The sequence below is a fragment of the Podarcis erhardii genome (genome assembly GCF_964252035.2).
Source record: "Podarcis erhardii genome assembly, chromosome: 7".
NCBI lineage: Eukaryota > Metazoa > Chordata > Lepidosauria > Squamata > Lacertidae > Podarcis > Podarcis erhardii.
In genome coordinates this window covers 32,454,932-32,474,424 of record NC_138511.1, presented here as the reverse complement: position 1 = coordinate 32,474,424, position 19,493 = coordinate 32,454,932, and the positions used below count along the sequence as shown (strand labels likewise).

The following is a 19,493-nucleotide window of genomic DNA, read 5'->3' as shown; positions in this document are numbered from 1 at the left end:
TCTCACCTGCCACTGTGGTAGCCCCAGAAAGCCTTAAAATACCCACCTGCCCTCATCTATTCCCACCTGCGGATGTAGTACTGGGCAGCTGACCTTTGGTGATACAACTCTTTCCCTTTGGGTTTTTCTCCTGCTATCCTCCTGACCACCATGTTGCTGCTGTTTCCTGTAATTCCTCCCTGCTTCTTTGAAGTTAATGGGCTATGCAACATTAAACTAAAAGGAAACTATGGGATACATTATAAATTAAGTTATGTTAAATCAGGTGCCCTTTTTTAGGCCAAGGGCAACATTACTTAGTAGAAAGCTGCTGGGGGCTGTATTCCACTACTGGCCAGGACTAGACTTACATACAAGCCATGCTCTTAATATACACAGACAATCACATAGAGAGAGGGGGACACAAAGCTATTTTGCATGGAAACAGGCATATATTTAATTCTCTGCTTAATTTCACCTTGCATTTTCTCCATAGACTTTGTCTTTTACAAAGTTTGTTACAAGTGTATTGGAAAGCCTTAACGAAAACAAAAAGAACTATCCTGACTGCAAAAGGCAAAAAGGAACTTGGGAACCTCAACAGAAGAATGCCAATAATATCAATTCACAACTGAACTTCAAGCTATTCAAGCTTTACAGTGCAACTGCACCTCTAAAACTGCATGTCTGTAATTGCAAAATCCAAAGGGGGCTTTTTGTATGTGTGCAATGACCACCAATTTTCCTCTCTGCTGAGATGTATTCTTCTTGCACCACCGCTTTTAGCAGAGGAAGACGTTTCATTCTCACACCATTTACACTGTTGAGCAGCTGATGGCAGGAGGAGATCTGAAGGGCCAGATGAGAGCCAGTTTCAGGCCCACCCAGCCCATGGGCCCAAGAGTCACCCACTTCTGTATTAAATAAATGCAGATTGCACACACACACACACACACACACACACACACACACACACACACACTCTTAAACTTACTCTTTTCAGAAAGCATGTGGAGGCAGGAATATTTGAGGGAAAATAGCATTATGCTCCAAAAGAAGAGAGAAATTTGTCATTGAAAATCTTTTCTTCTAACATTTCAAAGTTGAGCTAAATGGGGCTTTCTTTTATTTCTCTATATTTCTCCAGATAACTCAATCCTTAACATTGTACCGCTTGCCTTTTCCCGACTTAATGACATCCCAAACTTTTGTTGAAAATAATTGATTGAATTTAAATTTCCTTAAAAGTTTAAGAGGTAATGTTACAGTATAAATTTCCTACCAAACACTAAGTAGGGAAATATCCATTAGTGAAATTAACTACAGTTTCTAGGTAGCTAACAATGTGGCGTATACAGTAGGGCATGGCTAATGAACACTGCAGTGGGTGATATTTCATTATACAAATTAATGCTCACATTTTAATGGGAAAGTCACATAATGAATCTCAGCTTCACTGACAGCAATTAGAGACACAGATTGTCCCCTTCTGGACAAGACACTGTTTAGCAATAAGCAGCTGTGTAAAAAGTCTTCAGGTTTGCAACATATATATGCTTTGGGGGAATTGGTGTACAGTTTATATTAATGTACTGAAGCTTCAGAGCTAAGGAGCATCCATATTTATTTCTCCCAGTATTAACTATGTAAAGACCTGTAGAAAGACTAAATAAATATCCGAGATAGGATTTAAATTCAATTATATAGCTTTGCAAAAATTAAAACATTCTTCTGTCTGTTGTGCAATAGAACAGAAGGCAATATAAAACCCAGAATACAAGAGTATGGAATAATCATATACCTTTCCTTTGTCTTTCCTTTGCATCTTTCCCAGTCACGATAGCAAGGGAGTAAAGAGATTCAGAATGCGACTGGTATTTCTGACAAACAGATGAACTATGTGGGGAACATGTGCATGATCCAAAAATAATCCCACAGAACCTTTGATATTCCATTTGGTTTCAAAAGTGTGAAGTGAGTGATTAGAATGATAAAAGAAATTACTGAGTAGGAAGAGGCATAATAATGAACTAATTAAACCGTACTGCAGCTCTTTTCTAAAATATTCACTGTGCCATTGATAAAATGGGTTATCAATAACCGCTGCATTGATTTAAAAATCGGTTTGGTATTTTTATTACAAAATGCTCACAGAGAGACTCTTCACTGTTTATTTCAATATATGTACATAAAAATTTAAAAGCCAACCATTCTTGCTGTTGCTGCTGAATGCCACTCCTAGATGCTTTGCATGCAGAAGGCTGCAGGTTAAATCTCTTGCATCTCCAGGTAGCACTTGAAAGATGCCTGCCTTCAAACTTTAGAGAGCTCCAGCCAGTCAGTGTAGACAATACTCAGTGAGATGGACCAAAGGCTTGATTCTGTCCTATATTTCAAATCTGAGCTGCTGCTTCTCCTTTAGACTAGGTTACCAGACGTCCCCGTTTCTTGGGGACAGTCCCCAGATTTACAAATCACCCCCCATACAAAATCCATTGAAGTTGACAAGTGTCCCCAGATTCATTGGAAAAAAATCTGGTAACCTTACTTTAGACCTGCCAGAAAATTGCTCTCCAATTGGATTAATTTTGGGGAGACAGACAGATGGTGGATCTGGTTTCACGATGTGTCGAAGCAGCAAATAAATATGAAAATGAGGCTCCACTAGTGAGCAGGTTATGATTTGCCTTTGCCCCTTGCATCTTTTGTATTAGTATCATTTTTACCAGTTTCATACTGCACAAAACTGATCCAGAGAGCTACTGCACTGGACCTGGGCTGATCTCATTGAATGTGAAAGTACCCAAAGCGAAGTGGCTGGTCTTGCAATCTCACCTCCTTTATGTTTTACAGTATGCATTATTCATAATAATCAATGGAGACAATGGAATTTAAAAGCATTTCACTTTGACTGGATTGGACCCAATGGCTTTGTAATATTATTTATGCTGTCATTCAGGTGTGATAATTCTTAACAAGGATATCCTTTAGTGTGCAATGTTTAGAAATAGTTTGTAAAGACACTAGTATGTTACTGAAGACTTTATTGATTCTATTAAACATGATTCTATCACATTTGTCACTGGAAATACATTGGTCACGTGTTCAATACCTTTCCCAATAGCATGGTATACAGAAATCCTTGAGGGCTGATTAAATAACCCATTCCACTAAGAAAAATAGTGTCTGTATCTGTTGTTACTTAGGACTGGCTTGGCCACTGAAAATTTGAGATATCTATCTATGGTGGCAGGTAGTTTTTAAATATAAATTACCGGTAGATGCTAGAGAACTGTTTGAGGAGAAAGTTATTCATTTCCCACCTGCTGCAATGGCAGCTGGGTGAGATGAACATCTGTTCTGTTACTGTTTATTTATAAGCTGCCTTTCAGCCAAAAAGGCGGCTCACAAGAATAAACAGATATATACTAACAATACAACTGATACAAATTAAAAACATTTCAACTGTATTAAAAACCAAACGCATCTGGATTCCAGCCCCAAAGGCAAAGAAAATTTCCTACAAGAATGTTAAGAAAAATAAGAATACTTAGGCAGCATCTTCCCCTTATAAAGGTCCCAGGCAGTGGGGTGGGGACAAGGCAGATGGAAAAGCTTTCCTGTAGCCAGTCAGTCAAGGCGAGATGGAAGAAGAGCAAACAGCCTGCTGCAAGGCCACAAGCAATGGCAACCAGTAGGCTGAGGCCCAACCGACTTAGCTGGAGATCCTGCCCCTGCAGACAGTGGCAGACTTTGGGCTCTTAAATTTTAGCGGCACCCGGTGCAACACTAAAATTGGGTGCCCTCCACCTCTCACACTCCATTGTACAGCATTGCTTTGGTGTCCCCTGCAACATGCTCCCCCCAGTGCACCAGTTGTGCCACCCTATGGCTGCCACTGCTGCAGATTACACCGGCAAGCAGTTTGGTTCCCCGCCATCTCCCTCCATTCCAGTGCAACCACCAGTTGCCTCAGAAAGAATCAGGGATTTGATCCACCGCTTGTACTCTCCACGTGGTGGCTCCTAAGCCCTGCCTATGTGGACCAATCAACTGGGAAATGGTGGTCTTAGGCCTGGTGATGTGATCAGTCCACAGCTGCAAGGAACAGGATGGGTGAAGAGAAAGCGGAAAAGATGTGGAGAGCATCTTGGTCCAGGGGGATTCCTCAGGTCAGGTTCTTAGGGGGAGGGTGACACTCACATGGTCTCCCTCAGCACACTAAGCCATAGGTGGCCATGATGACCAGGAAGTAGTGCTTTACCTGGATTGTATCCAACTTTTGGATTTTGATTGTATTACCCTACAAAGGCCTGAACATCTTGGACCCAGGGTGCCTCAGGGACTGCCTCAACCCTTACAACCAAGGCTGATCAGTATCATCTGCTGGAGCATTGTGTTGTCTTTGTTGTCGTTTAACAACAAGAAACTGAGCCTGTAGTGTAGTGCAGGCATAGACAAACTCAGCCCTCCATATGTTTTGAACTACAATTCCCATCATCCCTGACCACTGGTCCTGTTAGCTAGGGATGATGGGAGTTGTAGTCCCAAAACATCTGGAGCGCCAAGTTTCTCTATGCCTGGTATAGTGTTTCTCAGACTTGGATCCCCAGCGGTTGTTGGACTACAACTCCCATCATCCCTAGCTAGCAGGACCCATGGTTAGGGGTGATGGCAGCAATGGCACTGCTTTAGTGTCATTGGCCCAGTCCTGTGGAACATTCTACCCACAGAGATTCAGCAGCTGTTTTCTGGGCCAACTTTTAAACACCTGCTGAAAACGTTTGTATTTTGCCAAGGCCTGTGCAAGCAATTAAGAATGCATCCTGAGTAAGGATATACTGTCTTTCTCACGTGTTCTCACTTGAGCTGAAATGAAGTGGTTGCCCCAGTTCATTACCTCCATTAGTGGGTGGCAAATTGGGATGATCATTTCAAAAATTCTCAGAAGGGCAGGGCCTGAAACAGATCATCAGAATGGTATAGCAACCAGTGCCTCTTTTCAGGGAACTGGAAATTGTAGCTTCATAAGAGGCATAGGTTTCTGACAGCTCTTGGCACCCTTAACCAACTACAGCTCCCAGTATTCCCTGAAGGAGGCCATCATTATTTAAAGTGGTATGATATTGTTTTAAAAATGCATGGTGTGGATGGGGCCTAAATACTTTGAAACCTGAAATTTCTGAACCAAATTTAAAATAGTTTAGAATATATAGCTTTTAAAAAAAAAACAACAACACTAGGATGCAAGTGCAATTTCTAATTTGTTTGTCTTTTGGTGGGGAGGAGGAGAGATGTACAAACAATGCAACATTTTTCAGGGCACAGTTCACAGATGGCTGGTTTGGCATTTAGATCATTTCAGTGAAAGAAAACAGTAGAGAAAAAAATAGTTCCTTGTTGCTGAGGTCGCTTAGAGAAATAATTGCTGTTATTGACAGAGTGCTATTAAAAGGAGCTTCTAGAACTGTCAGACTCCTGTCTGTTTCGATGACTATTCCAGCATTCAGGTCTGCAAGGGAACCCTTGATTGCTAACAAGTGCTAGTATACATTTAAATTCACATTTATCTAGACATAGTTTTCCTTCCGGGTGTATATGTGTGAATTTCTGTAAATATTTCACATATGTGCTTTGCAACCCAGAGTTCTTCTAAATCAGAAAGAGCCGTACAAGTATAGCACTGAATTAGAAATATATATATTTAATTCATGAAGATCATCTTATATGTTTTAGAACACTGTTTAAGCCAATCCTTACTCTGTTGAAAAGTGCTTATTAGAGGTAAATTACACATTTTACTACTGGAGCATTAGAGGTACCATTAGTGCAAATTTAAAGCACTGCAAAAAAAAAACCAGTAATGTTAATTTCAAACATAGAAACTAAATATATTTTCTACCTTTTATTGCCCATTCTCTCTCTAATTTTTATTGACTACCTTTTATCTTAACTATATGTTCTTACTCAATACGATTGTAATGCACTGTAACGGTATTAATATTTTATAGAAGAAACTGTATTTATAGTTCTTTATTTGGAAACAATGCAGCAGGTCTGCAGATCTTTGAATCCTTCTGGAATGGTGCCCTCCAAATAATGATAAATTACTTGAGCAGAATGCCATTTGCTAATTATATCCATGATTTACTGCAGAGCAAGACTTAAATCATTCATTTCAGTCTTGCGTAACAGTGCCATAAAAATTTTAGGGTTAAAAATTGTTTCCATATGTATAATTTAAACAAATTTTAGTGCTATTGTTTACAGAAAAACATTGTAGTCATCCATTTGTTACATATTTTGTGCCCCCCCCCCAGCTTGTACTTTTAATGATCACTGTGGTGGAATAGTTTTGCTTTGTTTTAATAATCATATTTTTTAATTCTGAAGCACTTTTAGCATATTAAGTTAAGGAAAATATAACTTGCGTGTTTATGCTGTGTAAGTCTTGAGTTGATAGAAAGTGATTCAAAGAAGTTTTTTTATCATTTTACAGGGGAAAGAACTGGAATTAGAAAAATAATTAGTGGGTTTTTGGAACCATCATTATTGTAGAAGGATAGATGTTGATCCCCTCCCAAATAATTCATTTTAATACAGCTAATATACCTATTTATCTTTTGATAATTGCAGGTGAGAAACCTTACAAGTGTCCCCACTGTGATTACGCTGGTACACAATCTGCTTCACTCAAATACCACTTGGAACGACATCACCGGGAACGGCAGAATGGCGCAGGACCACTTTCTGGACAGCCTCAAAGTCAAGAACATAAGGAAGAGACATCAAATAAAGGATCAATGTTCATTAGACCTGAAGTACTGAGAGGAGCCTTCAAGGGTCTTCCTGGAATAGATTTCCGGAGTAGCATGGGATCTCAACAATGGTCACCAGGAATGCTTTCCTCAGGAGATCATCCAGGTCATTCAACTGGCATGTCTTCAGAGGTTTCTTCAGACAGCATCAAGGGGTCTGACATATCTTCCAAAGGGACACGCTTTTCTGAGCTGGGCAGAGCTTACCATAGTATGGTTGGAAATGGAGTGAACTTCCAAGGGTCGTTGCAAGCTTTTATGGACAACTTTGTCCTCAGTTCCTTGAAGAAAGAAAAAGAAATGAAGGATAAAGTCCTGTCTGATTGCATTTCCACAAAGCCTCTGGCTTTAGAGAGTGGTGAGGAGAAATCATCTAATAAGCAGAGAAAAACAGAAAAATCACAGTATGAGCCTCTTGACCTCTCTGTGAGACCAGATGCAGCCAGTCTTCCAGGTTCATCCGTTACAGTCCAAGACAATATTGCTTGGCATGGCTGCTTGTTTTGTTCATTCACAACATCATCTATGGAATTAATGGCTCTTCATCTCCAAGCCAATCATTTAGGCAAGGCAAAGCGTAAAGACAGTGTTTTAGGATCAACTAGAAATGGTAAAGACCCACCCAGGGAGGCCATTGCTTCAGCAAATAAAGCTAGCTTGCTGCTGACTTCCATACAGTCTAACAAAGATGTAGCTACTTCCAATTTGATTGGCCAGATAGACCCGGCTTCTGAAAGAATGAACCAAGGATCCAAGGACTCTCCAGGAGAACAGAGGAACACCCCTTGGCCTGGTCACATGGATTCCACTTTTTATAATTTTGCAGCAGACTTCTACAAGCAATTTGGCGTTTATTCCGGAGTTGTCGGAGCACAAAATGCTTGCACCGGTAACAAACCTGACATAAAAACACAAAGTGAAGATGACCCAAGCATGCTGCTTTCTGACTCTGTAAATAAAAGTGCTACTGACGACCTGTCAGACATAGCTTCCTCTGAAGACATGGAGTCCTCCAAGGAAGAAACCATTGATGATGAGGACATTGAAACAGAACCTGATCTTACGAACAAACCATTGTCCAATCTGAGCAAAGATGGTGCCGATAGAGGGGACAACGTACAAGGCTCTGTTGCCTCAAAAGGACTCATGCCGCCATTGCCACCTTCCGAAAAGCAGTGGCACAGTCAGAATCTCCTTGCCTCCCATGAAGCTACACCAGGTGCCATGAAGCCTGAACCAGCTCAGAGCCCACAGGTCCTGGAGAAGCAAGTCAACATGTTGTCGGTCCTAAGAGCCTACAGCTCTGATGGCTTAGCAGCCTTTAATGGACTTGCAAGTAGCACAGGAAGTAGTGGATGTATCAAGAGACCTGACTTGTGTGGTAAGTTTTAGAATCCTTATTTCAGACCATTTCAGAGAAAAACAACAACCCACAAAATTACTGAGTATGTCAAACTGTGCTTGTTAGTAAATTTGGCTTTAAGATGATGTTTTAAAACCTTGGGACAAAATTCTACTTTGTTACAAAGCATGGACCTCCATTGAAATTAGTGGTGCTTCATGCAGCAGTACGTGGCCTTTATACGTGGTCCAGGCCATTAAAAAAAATACATTGTGTAGTTTTTAATTAGATAAGTAGTTATATAAGACATTTGTATTTATGATATGTGACCAGAACATCTGCTGCTTCATTTTGATCAATCTGGTTTTATTTTATTTTTTAAACTGACATGGTAACTTGCAACTTTTCAGCATTTGAACTGAGAAAAAAAAGTAAAAACACTAAATGCTTTGCCAAGCCTAAGCCTAGTTTGCTTTCCAAAAAAATTATTTCCTTATGTTGAATAAGGACATATTGAATATGCTCAATGAAATATAAATAAAAAAAATCTGGGTGGGTTATTCCAATTCGTAGTTATATTTTTATAGAGAAATCCCAAAATTTATTAATCAGTGAGGATTATATCCAATGTTAGTAAAACTCAGAGTTGACCTGCTGAGATTAGTGGACCTGCTTTAGCCCTGCTCATTAATTTCAGTGGATCTACTCTTTGTAGAACTTAGCTGGGTTCAATCCTAATATTTTATTATTTTCAAAAGCTAGGCAATTTACTGTTTCAATTCCCTTACACAATTTCCTTATGGTAAACAACACAAACATCAATTACCTAATTAATAAGACAGTTGTGTATGTATGAAAAACAAACAAACATGCTGTTGTCCTTGAGCAGGTGCATATAATCACTTTATCCCTATGCACAATTATTTTTGGAGTCACCAACTGGCTGGTTACATTGTCTAGGTCAACTTATCTAATCATTAGGTTATCTAGAATGTAAAGAGTTTGAACTTGCTTACTGCCTTGATGGTTTCAGCAAAGTCTATTTTTATTGCTTGTCCAAAGTGGGGTGCTTAGGAAGTCTGTGTCATATTATTGCCACCACATAGTGACACCAACATTCCTCATGTGTAGATTGAGAGAGAAACTGGGTCCTTTCCCTTTTCTATATGATCCACAACCATGCAAGCCTCAAATACCAAAACTTCTAGTGTGTAGGAAAACCCAGAGGTTTATGCAGCTTTCGGTGCAAATAGATTTAAACAAAACAAAAAGCAAAACAAAAAACACCCTTTAATGAACAGAAAGGGTCTGTACAAATTCATCTTTTAATATGATCTCTGTAGTTTTAAAGCACAGAAAGAGCTGCAACAAAAATCCCAAGCAGACCATTTAAAAAAAATGAATTTATATACTGCAGTGGTGATGAGAAATAGCAAAGAAATGTAAAAGCTCACTTAACTAGCTGCACATCCTGCCCCACTAGATGGTACTGGCACCCTGATCCTACAATTCCAGCTGTACAATGTGCACATTTGCAAACATGGGCTTGTCATATTCACACTTTCCATTTCTGGACGTGCCCTTAAGAGGTTGCAATGCATGGAGTGTTCCTAGGACTTTCTGCACCAGCTTTGAAATCTTCAGAATGGGGGTATACCATTGCTGGGCTGGCATGTTGTCACAAACCAAGGTAGAATACCTCCATTGCAGGCTGATGTAAGTGCGTTGCAGGGGTTGGACTAGATGACTCTAGGGACCCCGTCCAACTCTACAATTCTGTAGTTCAAAGTGCTCAGGAAGAGTGGCATGCAGAGGCATAAAAGCACACAGCCTAAATTCAGCTTATTAACCCAGAGAGGTAACATACACAGTAAGCAGTTTAGAAATAGCATTCAGGAAGCTGGGGGGGGGGGTTGCAATGCCATACCTCTAAACTTTGCCTTTTGCAAATCAAGGCCACCCACGCTGCTTGGCTCAGAAATATGCTGGACTGTTTATTTTTAAAATGTGGAATCACAGATTTACTAAATTGGAGATTATTACACTAAGACAGAGGTCTCTTGGGCAGAAGTAAAAAACAATGAATTGAAGTAGTTGTTGGGAGACCATGCATATAGAGGCTCCACCTTATTTTCTACTATTCTAGGTGTAGGTATGGGGTGGTCTAAAGCCCAGGTGTTGGAGTGGTGGGATGGAGAAGACTGCAGCATTCATATTGCTATATATCTGGCAAACCAAGGGCATTCACAAATCCACATACAAGGACTGTTGCAGATCTAAACAAATGTCCGGCTGCTGGACATTTAAAATTGTCCAGCAAATTCAAGATACTGGATCTCAAATAAGTGGAGTTGCAGTCCATTAAGAAGGTTACACGCATGCCTTGAACTTTTAATATGCAGACATGGCTGCAGGGTGGCTTTGAATGGAGAAGTGTGCCATTCTGAGCTCAGTACCCATAACTATGCGGTGCAAAGAATGTTTTCCAAGTTGTCAAAAAAAGAAAGAACTATGGGATTTCTGACAGTTTGAAAAATATTGACAGCTGTTAATGTTATGCAAATTGAAAGTCCCACATTCCCTCCTTTTAATAGCTGTTCAGCCTCGTGATTATGAAAAGGAGGCTGTCCAAAAAATCTAAAATTTAAAGTTTCCCAGTGTGAGATTGTGATCAAAGTTTCACAATCTTACTTTCTATTTATGTGTTATATTCACTTATTATAAACCACATTATCATTGTCATCGTCATCACTTTTGAAAACAAATCTGTTTTATTTTTTTTAATTTCCCATCCTTCTAATGATTCAAAATTAATTTCATGAGTTGCTGAGAGCACGAAAGTTTCACAAGCTGTGCCTTTTAACTGAGATAGAGCATCAGAGCTACGAGGTTGACCTGCAATAAGTTTGATTATTTTTATACGTGGAATTGCAGTTCAAATCCTCTTTCCCACACACACCTCCAGATTTTATTTTATTTTAAGTTTGGACTGATATCTTTACTAGCCATTTCCACAGAAGACTTCGTAGCTGCAGACTATGAAGTTGTAGTAGCCTTGCAGGAGTATTCTTCAGTATTCTTAAGAGTTCTGCCAGTTTGTGATCCCAGAGACTGAAAATAAATTAATGTATATGAAACACAGATCATTGCTACTGAGTTTTCTGCTGCTCCTCAGACTAAGGAATTTTTGTGAGCTGCTATCAGAGCAAATGTGAGCCTGTTGGCCTGCTCTGATGCATCCCTTGTGATTGGTTGCATTTGTTGCTCGTAAGTCATGTTTCCTCAGTGAATGGCTGTAGAGAGCAGTCATAATGGATGACTGTTCAACTAGTAGTAACAAATCATGTTATCAGTTGACCACTTGAGTTATCATGAATAATGCAGGCATCCTGGGAGATGGGTTGGGTGTAAGGCTGAACTTAGTGGAATGATTGTTGTTGCTTCACTTGGAGGGTTGAACTTAGAGAGCTTTAGACTAGCTTTGCTTGAAAGCTACTTGCTGAATGGCGTTTTAATGGAAATATGCTAGCATCTCTCAACTCAAACAGTGTTACTGTCCCCTTCTTTTTCAGCCCAATTCAAGCAGGTTCTTGGCTGCTTTGAGCTAGTGAAATAGCACTGCAATCCCAACTGTGTTGTCTTTTGGCTAACTCAGGTCCACCTATCATCACAATGGGGCACTCGGGACCTCTTCATGTGTTATAGTTTAGCAAATATACTGTGTGTACCCATCATGTTCCTGTAATACATGGGAAGGGTACATATTTATTTTGCCCCTCTATCTATATGCTGCAAGAAGTTGAATGGGTCCAGTCTCTCTGCCACACATATTGGAAATGTACATATGGTGAAAAGAATGTGAGTTTCTATTGCATATTATGGAGTACATGGTGGGTATGCATAGTGCTTCTCTTCATTGTGTAATGATGAAGTAACCCAGATTAGTTTTGCTTCTGCTTAAATGTATGAGTGTGCCTGACATTGCACAAATAGATGAATACAGTTCTGTGCACCTAATGATGGTCATTCTTTAGTTTAGTTTAGATAACAACTAACTGGAGACATTTGTCATTTATAGGTTTTTTTAAAAATAATACCTCCTGACGTTTTGCATTATCCCATTGCCATTATGAGTTTTAAAATGTGACTGATTCACTTGCTCTGATGGTGAGACAGTCAGCAGGAATGTTCTACCCATATTGATCTCAACATCTGTTCTCCCCACTTGAAATAGGCTCTGTCATCCCAGTCAAACCTTCCCCAATTCTAGCTCAGAAAACAGTAGTTTGTAGACCAAGACAATCATTCACTCTGCTGCTTTGGTGCCCATGTTTAATGGGTATGCATCTGGAGACCAAAATATTCCCATGCATTCACTTGCATAACGGACATGAGCAATGTTCTAGGACAAAGATCATGAATGATGGCATATTTTTCTTGTGTGTTTCAACAAACTGGCTATTACAAAGTAATATGTTACTTTGTAAATAAGTAATTGATCCAGACTTGGCTACACACACACAAAACAAACAAACAAACAAACATGTTTGATTTGCTTAACCTAGCAATATGGACCAGATTTTCACTTAGATATATATAACTGTTAAATCACTGAAGCAATCCAGTTTTATATCTCTAGAGCCTTTATGTAGGAGCAATATAGGGCAAAATTGAAACTTTATGGTGAGCTGAGGGTTAGATCACTCTGTCAGCCACCATGATGACCGTCTTGTCCCCTACTGTTTTCATTGTTACAAAACTGAGTTTAAGGGACCTTTGATCAGCTAACCAGTGGACAATGGTGCTTTTTAAAAGGTGTGTGTGTGTGTGTGTGTGTGTGTGTGTGTGTGTGTGTGTGTGAAGAGAGACAGAGAGAAACATCAAAGTATAATAGTGAGATATACATATACCCTGTAGCTTTAGGGAAGGAATGTCTCCTGCTTTTTAAGAATCAGTTCTTCATACCACTACCTTCTGTTTACTCAGAAGTAAGTCACATTGAATTTAGTGGTTCTTATTCCCTTGTAAACATGGGATTTCACTCCTAATCAGTTTAATACTGAAACTTTGTTCAGTGCTTTTTTCCTCTCCACTCAAGACAACATTTATGGTGAGGACCACTGAGATGCTTCCCATTAATATAATCGTATTAATGTGATATAATGAAACACCATTCTGCTGCTTAGAACATCCTTCTCGACAGTCCCCATGAATGTAATGTGAAATTAGGTGGGAGGTGGCTCATCCACATGATACCCATATTGGATAAGTTTTGTACTGTTTCCTTTTTGTCATGTGACTTGATCTTAACTTCCAGTCACTCACACCATGGTCCATATTTAGACATTTTTGCTTGGTGATCCTGTCATAGTTGTGGTATGCTACTTTAATATCAGGTTTTGATCTTTCTTGCCCATACCAGTATGTTGATATCAACCAGCCTTAATTAGATGTTATGCAGCTAAATTAACAAATGCTTATAAAGCGCCTTGCAAAGGTCCTGAAGAAATGAGGGCTACACAAATATGGAATGTTGCTTCGTGTCCAGCATTATATCTTTACCAGAAGCCTTCTTTGTGATTGGCAGTTATATTTAATCTCCCTTTAACCGCTGTTAGAAATAAAATGAGGACATAAAAACAGTCCCTGTGACTATTATCTCTGAAAGTCTTTGACCTTCTCTAACATACCTGGCTGCAATCATATACACATTTACCTGTGGTACTTACTTCTGAGTAGACCTGTATAGGATTGCACTTTAATATGTTATTTTAAATAGGGGACTGTTGTGTTGCTGCTGAATATGCACATTGTTGTAATAACATGGATCTTATCAGAGCAATCCCAGTGTCTGTACTTGTTGAGCTGCCCCATGAGAAAGGTATGAATTAGATCTATGAATTATAATATTCAGAATTTGTTGCTTTTTTGATTTTGCTAAAAGCTCTGATCTACTTTGTTCCATGTAGAGTTTCTTCTGTTTTTGAAACCATATTTTGGCTCTTAGAAACAACTTGGTACCATGTTGAGTGGAATGAGGTGTCTTTGTGAACACATCTTCCACCACTAACAGATTGTATAATAGTCTGTTTTATGGTAGTGCCTTCAAATCTCAGGGCAAATTCACAAGGCTATGCTTATCTTGTGATAACAGCAGTGATTATGACAGCTTGCTTGTTTGGACGGATATCACGGCTCAACTCTCCTGGACAGGACTTCTTTATCACATGAACAAAGTGCATTTAACTGAAAGGAAGCATTATCAAGCAATAAACACTTAACTGCTACCACTTCAATTAAGGGTATGAATTTGCATGCAGAACTATGATAGTTTCAGGAGAATTGAGGACATGCCTCAGTCTAAATAGTCTCTTTTCATGGGCCTAATCTCATGATCTTCTGGGCATGGTCTTCAATAGTCACTCTGTCTGTCTGTGTGTCTCTCTCATACACACAAACCCTCCCCTGTGTTGACTCCATGTGAATCCTGCTATGAAGGATTTGCTTTTGGCCTGTTACAATCAAATTGTGGGGTATTCAGCAGTGCACAAAAAGTGGAATATTATGCAACAAATGCACATGACTGGCTCATCATGGGTTGAACCATTTGAGAGCCATTGTGGTTCTTCCTGAGACTATTCTGCACAAACAAGGTAATTAAGTAGTATCATGGTCTACCTATATCACTCAATTCTCTTTCACTCATCTTTCCAAAATCACATCTTTCTTTTGTATTCGGTCAAAGTCTAGCTGAAGCAATATGTTTGGTTGATTTGTCTATTTGCATCGCTTCTTCATATTGGTAAATTTCTATTAAATGTCATTTCACTGAATCCCAAGGTTCCAAAAAACTGACCTTGTGTGCAAAAGCATTAAAGGTGTATTTTCCACTTTAAATGTAAGCCACCACAGGAATTAGCAAAGGATTGTGCAGCAGGAGCGTCATTTACATTTCAGTGTTTGTGTATGTTTCAGTTGGGAGAGGGCAAAATTTAGCAAAACCCAATAAGTCTCTCTTATGGATAAATTCAGGGATCAGGGTTAAATTGTAAAAAGTCTGTGTATTATAGAATCATTTGTTGTGATTTTTCTTTCTTTTCTTTTTTTAAGAAACTGCAACAGCTGTAGCATTATCAATGCAGGACAAGCCCCACTCCCCCACTTTTTTCCAGCAAAAGAATCTCTGCCTTCTGCGTGCATACCTACCATGCAGGAACATTTAATTGTATCATAGAATAGTCAATCTTGGTATGCAGTATTAAGTACACTGCCTAGATGAAAGACCCCCCTGAGTAACAAATAAGCATGCTCTGAAACCTCTCTCACACACCCTTCTCCACCTTTCCTAAATAGCACCCTTTCATTTGCAGAACTCTTTGGGATCTGGGGAGACATTCAGATCATGCCATTTTCTTTTCTGCCATTACTGTGGTAGAAGTTCTTTTGTCCCTAATGAAGTTACTCCTCCTGTTTGTCTGTGTTAACTGGGATCAGAACCTGGCCCTGAGTCTTTGGGCTTCAGCTGCTGTTGTGGATAATGCATTGCTATTTGCGTGGCAATATCCAACCAAACTCATATGGCTTTCTTCCTTTTTTAATTAAGTCGAATGCCAGCAGCCCAATGAAGTTTGCACTCCTGGATAAAAGGGCTGGTCTGTGCCTAGCATTGTATTTGCCAAATGGTTCGCTAGTCATTTCAGTACAAACAAATGGATGGTGTCAGTAAGTCTGCAAACACTGTTGACATTTAGCCTTGTTTATGTTACTTTCCTTTTGCTGCACATTTTTGGCTCAAAAAGCTACTGTCGGAATCAACAGTGACTTCCTAAGCAGAAGCTAAGGGCCCAGCCTCTTCTAAGCCTCACCCCTGGGACCACTTGCATTATTAAGTGTGGAGGCTTTGACTTTGGGAACTTATGCTCAATATGTCATTTGGCTATCTAGAATTACAATAAAATTAGTCTCCAAATTTGTAGAAAAACAGAGACCAAGAAAATATATATACATTGTTTGTTATTTCTAGTTCTGTTTTGTTTTTTTCCAACTCTGAACTAAAGCTGTGGAAGGCTGACTGGAAAAGCAAGCCGTTGTATTGCGGCTTCTAAGGATGCATATTCTGAATCACTTAATGCAGATTAGGCTCCCTTGAACTTTCACCACCCTCTTGCAATTTAGAATCAGGGTGCTGAAGAGCAACGAAAAGCTGATTCTCCTCACACTTTCCATGGTGAGCTTACTCTTGCCTTTTCGTTTTAGTGATTATAAGTACACAAACATGGATAATAATTATTCCAGATTAATTAAGCAGGAGGCATGAACTTATGTGCAAGTGACGGAGCTCTTCCATTAGGCCATAGGTCACAGAGAAGTAATTCTGGCTCTTTCTATCCCTGGCCCTGCTGGTTCTGCCAGTTCTAGAAATCCTTCTGATACTACTCGCCTCTGGGGCATGTCCAACACTTACTTAGATTTCACTGGGCTGAATTGTATCTGGCTGTGTGGCATTGTGTCCAACATCTTCAGCAAATTAAGAAAATGAACCATAGTGACTGGGTTTAATTTAAATAAATACCATGATGTTTAAAGATAGGTAGGAAAGAGAAAGTTAAATCAGGCAAGATAGGTGCAAGGTGCACCCTGACACTTTTCTTATTTTTATGGTTTTGGAATGTGACATGGCTGGCATGTTCCTTGTTGGTTTCTTAATACGTTCCACGTTCTATCTTCAAGTGTCTTCAAAATGAAGGACACCTGGCAATTATAATTCAAGTGTATTTAAAATTCAGAAACGTACAGCCTGGACTTTGGTCTACTCTGCTGTCCTCCGATATACCTACAAGTATTTGCCATGTACTCAAACCATGGTTTCAGTCTCACTTAGTGTACAAAACAACCATAGCATAAATGGGTAGACTGTAATCTGGCACAGTTACTTGTGTAGAATTCCCATTGACATCAGTAGGACTTGCACATAAGAGAGTGTAGAACTGCAGCCATGAACCAGTCCTGTGCTGTTGTTTTTAGTCATAATTTTGCACCTTAAAAAAGAAAGATATACACAAATAAGAACAATTTTTGTCTTTCACATATCAGTATTTTGGATATTCTTTTATTATTGTAAAAAAAAATGTGTAATCTTGTTGAATTTCTGAATCTGCTGCTTTTCTGCTCATGTTCCTAGATAATTATATCACTGGGGGTAAATGTAATTACCTGTTGCTCTGTTAACTCTTTAAAGCAAAGAGGAATTTCTATATATTTGTCAAAGTGTAGGAATCAATATGTGTGTTCACTATAATCTGTTTATCGCAGCAATACAAAAATCAAAGGTTGTAATATGTTTTGTTATGTAGGCATATGAGTCTAGAGAATGGACTGCCTTCGAAGTGGAAACTTCCTTTTAAAAAGATTACTTAATTGTCATTTCTACTTGAGTTTTAAATAGTTTCAAATTTTGTAATGCTTTAGGAGGGGAAGAATTACTGTAGTTATCTTTTTTCATATTCTTTTGAGAAATGCTTCCAGTTTAATATGTTGTACCAGTTTTCCTCTTCTTCAATATTAACCAAGAAATGACAGTGAAATTCAATGAACAACACTCTTGACAGCCACAGTTTAAAAAAAACCTGTGATTGAAGTGAAATGTGTAAACTTCTGCTGGGTTATCATGTGCTTTGAAATAGAGTATTGTTGGAAGTAATTAGAAAATATATTAAGGTTTCCTGGTAATGAAGGCATGTAAGTTTTAATAATTGTTGCTTTCTGAATAAGTGTCACACTTTATCTTTAAATGTATATGGAGTTCCAAGTTAGGTCATTTCTGAATGGAATGTAAAACAATACTAAAAACAATGCTTCAATAACTTATCTTGGTGTTGCTAATAAAATTAAAAAGCTGTTAACCATTAGTATAGTTTGGAGTCATTTTGTTAATTCACTCAACAACAGAACTGCCAGGAAGCTGCTCTGTCAGCTGGAGGGGAAGAATCCATCTTGAGGTGTTTTACAGGGAAACTGGGTAGTGCAACTGGTTGGGATTTCATTTCTTCTTTCTCTTTTTATAATTCCTTGAATGAAAAGATGAATTTGTTCAAGTGAAAAGCCACCAGTGCATCTTTTGCTCATCTACGATATAACAATTGGTTAGCTGAAGAGGAACATATTGAAGTGTATCATAGTGATGTGCATCTTTTTTCACTGATGTAAATCAAAGATACCACAGCTGGATTTAGGGTTCCCATGCCATACACCAAAAACCCACCTTATGCCAGATGAAGTGGGAGTTGCCTGAGCATTGGCTTCTTACACCTGTTCATCTCCAGGTTCTCCCCATTGCCCTTCCTTCTGTGGGGCACACGTGAAGCCTTTTGCTACAGCTGCTGGTGAAGAGGAAGAAGTTCAAAGGCAAGATGAACTACATATTCCTCATTTCATTCTCCACAAGCAATTTTAAGGGCATCCTATGAATCTCTAGATTGCTACCTGGCAGCTCTAGAAGGACCTAATAGAGCTGCCTTATGTGAGCCAGACCAATTGCTCATCTAGACCAATATTGCCTATACTGGGCTTCTCTAACCTAGTACCCTTCAAGAGACTACAGCCTCCATCAGCTCCAGCCAACAAAGCCAACAACCAGGGATGATGAAAGACGTGAGTTTGACAGCATCTAGCACACCAGATTGAGGAAGGCTGACCTGTACTGACAGACAGTGGCTATCCAGAAAGAGTCTTTCCTAGGCCTGATCCCAACTGGAGACTTTTTCTCAATTGCTGGTATACCAAACAGATCATCCCTCCATCCAGTCTCTCTCACTAATATATAATTTAATGTTGTCACTTTTGAATAACATATTGGTAGTTTTTTGTTTATGCCTTCCAAACACCATGAGTCAGGACCTGACATTTGAGTGTTCTGTGTCATACTGAGAAAAATCTGTAGTTCACCAGTAGAACAATTATATTATTTTGGAATGCTTGGAAATAATACAGCATTTGTGAGATAACTGTAACATTTATCCAGACTCACTGTGAGATTGTTCTCTCTCTTTGTTTCTCTCTCTCTGATGGCACTTCCCCTCACTAGGAACTCTTTAAAACACACACACACACACACACACACACACACAACCCAACAGACATTTTCAAAGTCAGAAGAAAGTTACAACTTTAAATAGTTATCCACGCTGGAAGAATTATAGCCTCATATGTATACTTTTTGCACTCAGATAGGAGAACACTCTCTGTATCCCATGGGAATAACAGTGGTGAGATGATGTCCCAACAGGACAAAAGGACATTTGTGTGAGCAGCATAATTTGAGGTTTCCACTATCACATCTGACTCTGTAATGCTAC

The 19,493-nt window shown here is 39.2% G+C and overlaps 1 protein-coding gene and 1 long non-coding RNA gene across 6 annotated transcripts in view; one reads left to right on the top strand and one right to left on the bottom strand.

Moving 5' to 3' along the window:
• Nucleotides 1–19,493, top strand: part of ZNF536 (zinc finger protein 536) — a 453,952-nt gene that overhangs the window by 284,566 nt on the left and 149,893 nt on the right. For all 5 annotated transcript variants that reach the window (XM_081870148.1, XM_081870150.1, XM_081870149.1 and 2 more), the window contains one exon: nucleotides 6,616–8,178. In XM_081870148.1, the coding sequence (XP_081726274.1) occupies nucleotides 6,616–8,178 (1,563 nt within the window). The remainder of the gene's footprint in view (nucleotides 1–6,615; nucleotides 8,179–19,493) is intronic.
• Nucleotides 12,970–18,008, bottom strand: LOC309346529. Its single transcript, XR_014158673.1, has 2 exons — nucleotides 14,969–18,008; nucleotides 12,970–14,768 (listed from the first exon to the last, which is right to left on the bottom strand). It is a non-coding gene; the product is annotated as an uncharacterized lncRNA (long non-coding RNA).